Genomic DNA, 6,000 nt, shown 5'->3' with positions numbered 1-6,000 from the left:
TACCATAGCAATGACATAATCAGTATATTATCGTTTTATGAAACTAAATCTGTAAAGACCAATTATAAAACTTGGCAAATCTTTTTGAATAACAACCTATTGATATGTAATGCCCTTTATTTCATATATAGTAATTACTGCCACATACAAACACTTTTTTATTTACCTGGTGCTTGATCCTGGTTACACTTACTTTAGTTACAATTTTGTGGCTTTATTAATTTTGTCACTGTTCCATTTCTCTATCGTTTCTTTAATAGTACATGTTTATTTGTCCCAAGACTAATCCGCTTCTTGCAAAGTATCTATTATTTAAGAACAGTGATCGTATCAGAAACTAAATCTCACTGATAAGTAGCCACATTTATCTCTAAACAAGAACGATGCATACTGCTACAACCCGTACACATTTTGTCATGAAGCATGAAATACACAAACTGCTACATCAGTATACATTTTCCTTTCTGTTTATCCCAAATGTGCTTGAGATGATTAAGTGTAAAGTAAAGAAGATTAATACTATCGAACATATTCCAAGCTTACAAAGTACATATTCCTCGCTTACCACCAGGTTTCACATGTACGTACATTATGTATGGTACAATTACTAATTTCAGGTAAATGTCTATATAATTGTCAGAGAAGCTAAAGGTAAACAGAGCCTATATATCTACAAACACAGTTGTTATGTGATACATAAGTATTATTCCAATTTATTAAAAAATAACATCATATGTCCGTCTCTACAACACAAACATGATGTAAACATAATCAATGATAGGTAGTCAATATACCCTTGAGCAAGATGAAATCAAGTAAAACAACGAAGGCTTTACCAGGCAAATGTATTGGGAATGCATCATTATGCAATGATTAGTTCATAATTACTTAGCAATAATGACGAACGTCTGGTCGTTACCTTGCCAATGAGCATACGTTCGTTATAATCTTCACTGTCCACTATGCATTTCTTATTTGTTATAATAGTGTATCCTGTGATATTGAATAATATAAAAGAAAACTTCGATATTCGCTCTAGAAAAACCTTTAGTAGACTCTAATGTAACCTAAACTATTGCTATGAACATCTGATTCTCAAAATGATTGTTAAATTACATGATAAATGAATTGATGGCTTTGCTATCAGTGGTCAAATGACATTTGAATTCGAGTAATATGTATCATGTAATGCGTGTGCGTGCACATTTTAGTACTTACAAAATCCGACGAGCGCTGAAATAACACAATAAACCTGATATTAGAAACTGTGAAATATACTTTCGGTGGTGTAGCATGAACAAAACTCTAAATAAAGGACGCGCCTTCAATTGGGTTTCTCATATTTGTATTAAACAATTACGTCTCCCTTTCTCGGTAGAGAAAATAAACCTGTATTAAGAATGTCTTAATGTACAGTATGAGTCAAAAAGAGGATAATCTCATTATGCGGAAATCTAAAGCATTTATAAAACCTGGTGTGATCTGAAATAATGTTATTGAAATTTCATCCAAAATATGAAAAAGGTGCATGATAATAAAACGGTAACTATACTTTATAGTAAAGCATAACTGAAACTTTAACGAATACCTATTTTAATGCATGTACGCGTCTTGCGAACCATATAAAATACATAACTTGTTCATAGTAGACTGAGGGGACATATATTTTTTATACTTACAAATGCCTGAATCTGCTTTTCTTCCTGAAAAAAATATAACAAAGGTGATATTAGAAACAAACGTTGTTATTTGGTCTCAAAAATGGGACGTACAAGTACAACTGTCACTACTTTAGCTGAGTATTCCACAATAGTTGCCGTTTAACGTAATCTACTAGACAGGCTGTCTCATGTGCAAATATCCGTATTTGAACGTTTTTCTTTGTCTTTATTCAGAAAAGTTAAAAAAGGAGCCGCAATAATTTGCGCTACATAAAATAGGCGTAACTGTACAGGTACAACCGACGTACTTAATCATACAGATACCAACAAACAAACATATTTATATGTTCTTATTTTCCTATTCAAAAATATAACTTCCTGATGTGTCTGATATACTGGCGCATGGTTAAGTCGCATTAGCACAATTAACCCTTCTGTCAATCACATATAGATGTCAATCAGATGGCTATTTGTTTGCAATTTGTTTTCGCATCGACAGGTGTTATCAATACAGTTTATCCGAAGAAGAATAAAATGACGAAAATTGCTTTGAGTTATCAATCGTGTAGAAGGCGAACGTACTAGTATATGAGTCTACGTGTGATAAAATTGTATAACTCATAAAAAATGAATTGCATGTCGACGGATGTTGTTTGACTTCATTTCCTATAACAATGAAAACTCCTTGATCCCAATCAACATTACCCTCGGCATAGAGATAGACGTTGCTTATTAAAGAAAATCAGCTTCTCGATGTCAATTTTTAAATGATTGGAATTCAACATTTTCTATAAATATAGAACACTTTACCCCGCCATCAAGGACAAAGATTACACCAAAATATAAAAAACACAACAACATGGTTGCAATATCAAGTCGGGCTGGTGTGGGCTAATTTCCTATTAATAATGTGGAAATATTCATTATCATACGCAATATCGACTAGGTACGTGACGAGTCGTCTTGTCGCAACCATGCTGATGTTAGTCACAATTTTACAGTGCTGACTGAGGAAAATTCCTATTAAAATAGTTCTCAATCAACAGTAACATACCCGATTTTACATAAGGCTTGACGACTTGATCAAGTCTAAGTTATTTAATATTAACGAGGTATAGATGGTAATGCTCTCGTGTGATCACCAGTTTGATATCTGCATGCATTTCGCGTAATAATATTGATTATTGTATACACCTGGAATTCGGCATTATGGCCGTGTAATGGTATAATCCCTGCGTGAGGGATGAAAGTTGCATTTCATTGAAACTCTCGTATCCTCATCTTCTCAAATTGTGTCCAAATAGCATCGCATATTTATTTGCCACGGCTGAGTTGTTCACATAGATTTCTGGAAGCAAGTTATGTATTTGCAATATTGATTTAACCCAGACTATGTTAGCAGTTTTGGTTTAAACTCGGTGGAGTAATGTTCTTTCCATGATGTGTATTACCTCGCTAAACATATTTCGCTTTTGAATACGCTCCTCGATCACATTCACCTTAGGGCAATAGTCCCTAGCTCCTCCAGAATCCACGAGTCCCAATAACCGAGAACTCGTCGATTCTGTTTGTGTTATATAGGTAAAGGCAATAACTCTTGTATATTAATCGCCTTGGCGACTACAGGCGGCGCCAGTTTAGACGTTTCAGTAGTGAACTGATAAGATTGTTTACTTCGACTCCCAAAATATACTGGAAATGTGTTCTACTTTTCGTTTCATCTATTCAGTATTTTGTTAATTTTTTATGTATTCAGGACTTTATTGCACGTGACATAAATTATTCTTTGAATTTGGATCATAATCATTTGAAATATTTACCTTTGAGGACTAGTGTTCTGACCGTACGTGATAGTTTCAGCACTACGGTCTCCCACATATGGTTGTTGATCGCAGTGATTTCATTGTACTTATTTTTGAAATAGTTTCCATCCCACTGTAAGCACGAGTCGAAGACATAGCAGTGTTTAATTTATTTTGGGTTGCATTTGATTTTATTTATACCGGTTTATCTTGTCAAGGATGCTACGAAGTCTTCTACACTTTGATCATTCGTGGAAAAAAGTCCGTATCTATCACGGGGGGTGTTCAAATAATAACGTTTATATATTGCTTCAGTACATTTCTTGTTATTACATCTGTGTCATCTGTGGGAGCAGGAACATTTTGAATGGCGTTAATCGACCACATTATAGTTCTGCCGGCTAGTGGCAACACATTTATGGTGTATGTTATAAATGACCTTCAGCGGAGAAACTTCAAAACACGCACATCTGGAAACTACCTAAATTAGTCTAACTGCCGGGATAAACAGCCGTACGGATTTATACTGGGCTGTGTATAATTTGTTTATCAAGCTGGTTTTCGAAACTGAAATTATAGTCGTTGTGATTATGTTCTTGTTGTCATCAATCGGTCAATCTACGGTTTCCCCGTCAGGACTTAGTAACGACATAGTTACGCATTTAACTCAACGGAAAGTTTCCGAAACTTCAGTATGGTTTAAGGCATCCACACGAAATTGTATCGTCAGCTCGATAATAAACCCAATTTGATCCCGCTCAAACGAAGATTAGTAACGTTATAATCTCGCTCCTCGAATAACTGCTCTGCAAGTAAATACAGTTTGCAAGCAAGTAATGGGACCCCGATGGAGGCTGTTGGTAGATATTTCTTTGATTTACATGGACGAGTATTCGATCATAATTGTATAATCCCAATAGGCGCTGTTGATATATATATCAAAACAAAACGTTCATTTAGAATCAACTAGACATAATAAAACGTCTTCTTTTGAAACCACCATTTCAATATGTCTTTTTGTTGAGCTATAGAGAGATTTTCAAGACATGCATTGTATCGGCGATAATGGACATCATAATGTCACCAATTTTCATTTTCGATCATTTGGTCGAAAAAAGCGTCCATCTTAACGTATTTATTTAGCAAAGCATTGTCGTTTTGCAACTAAGTAAAAATTTACTTTTTTTGAACAAACACAATAATTGCACTATATACTGAAAAAGGTTAAATGCACTAGGAAAAATGGTTGGTTTCTAAGCGGTATGGCTATATTGATAATGACATGACAGGAAACGTTTATGGATCTTTTATATCTTTCCAGATCATAAAACATATAATTAATATTAGCAATGTTCGATTAAATACGAGGTAAATTCGAGAAATAGTTTGTTTTTGTTTTAATAAATTCACTAGTCTTAGCAATGAAATAACAGTCGTATGCATTGCATTATTTCGTCTTATTTTGTGAAAGCAGATGTCTCAATACTTACTCTTTCTTTTATCTCTCTTTCTTCCTGAAATCATATAATAATGTTTATATTAAAATGCAAATGAAATGCGGATCATTACTTCAAAGGATTAGTCCACAACAGCGTTCATTTAAATTAAATTACTACGCGGACTGTCCCGTATTTAAAAGTACGAATGTTACAATTCCGTCCAGTCCTTATTTTGATGAGACAAAACAAATTAACGAACCACAAAGTACATACAATACCTCTAAATGTTTAACTAAACCTGCATATTTTGTTACTTAGACACAACATAACAAAGAAATAGACTGATTTGTCAGTGACGAGTATCATATCCATAATTGACAGAGTTGGCTGCTTCATAATACAACAAATGAGATGGCATCCAAATCTGCACGTTCTACTGTTTGCGTTTTGTTTCCTTATTTATTTATTTTTTTGTTCTTTTTCACTCACTGAGCCCTCGAACGGCGTATATAATATTAAATTTGCACTTCGCTGAATTTAAATCTGAACAGATTAAAGAAAATTGTACCGAGGAGGCCGTAAAATGTGCTCTGAAAAGTGGCAGGGAGAACGAAGTGTTCACAATAGAATAAACCTTTCAACCATAGCTCATCTTCTTATGTCTGCTCAAACTGTATATGTCATTAGTTTCTACTTTCCTGTCTTTGCAAATTCATGATAATTTTTTACTTGTTAAATAATCATTTCATATACACCAACATGTGTAAATATTATAGTGAACATTATTTTTGACTGAAATACTGTGATGACATTTTGATTCATAAACGCCATGCAACCTATTAGTCAAGCACCTGGTCATTGGACTATTTCAATACAAGAACGAAAATGGACACTCTATGTTGTATTCTTGCACTATGAAAAGACACAATGCCGTTTCTGTATGTGTATGTGTGGACATTCTTGAAAGACAAACAAGCAGAATCAGGTTCGAAATATTTGACAACTTGATTTCATTCTCTTTTACATGAGATTTCATATTTGAGTGGACAATTATAGTACATAGTAACATTTAAATAACTGATGGCAAACGAGGAGAAT

The 6,000-nt window shown here is 34.0% G+C and overlaps 1 protein-coding gene across 2 annotated transcripts in view; it reads right to left on the bottom strand.

Moving 5' to 3' along the window:
* Positions 1-980: 980 nt before the first annotated feature.
* LOC149774023 (E3 ubiquitin-protein ligase TRIM45-like) overlaps positions 981-6,000 on the bottom strand; it is a 67,078-nt gene continuing 62,058 nt past the window's right edge. For both annotated transcript variants that reach the window (XM_089945915.1, XM_089945916.1), the window contains 3 exons: positions 4,954-4,977; positions 1,680-1,703; positions 981-1,233 (listed from right to left, as the gene is read on the bottom strand). In XM_089945915.1, the coding sequence (XP_089802041.1) occupies positions 1,144-1,233; positions 1,680-1,703; positions 4,954-4,977 (138 nt within the window). In that variant the 3' untranslated portion in view covers positions 981-1,143. The remainder of the gene's footprint in view (positions 1,234-1,679; positions 1,704-4,953; positions 4,978-6,000) is intronic.

This window comes from Sinohyriopsis cumingii, unplaced genomic scaffold (assembly GCF_028554795.1).
Source record: "Sinohyriopsis cumingii isolate HCF-2022 unplaced genomic scaffold, ASM2855479v2 utg000452l, whole genome shotgun sequence".
NCBI lineage: Eukaryota > Metazoa > Mollusca > Bivalvia > Unionida > Unionidae > Sinohyriopsis > Sinohyriopsis cumingii.
The sequence above is the reverse complement of the archived record's forward strand: the minus strand, read 5'-3'. Positions and strand labels throughout refer to the sequence as shown.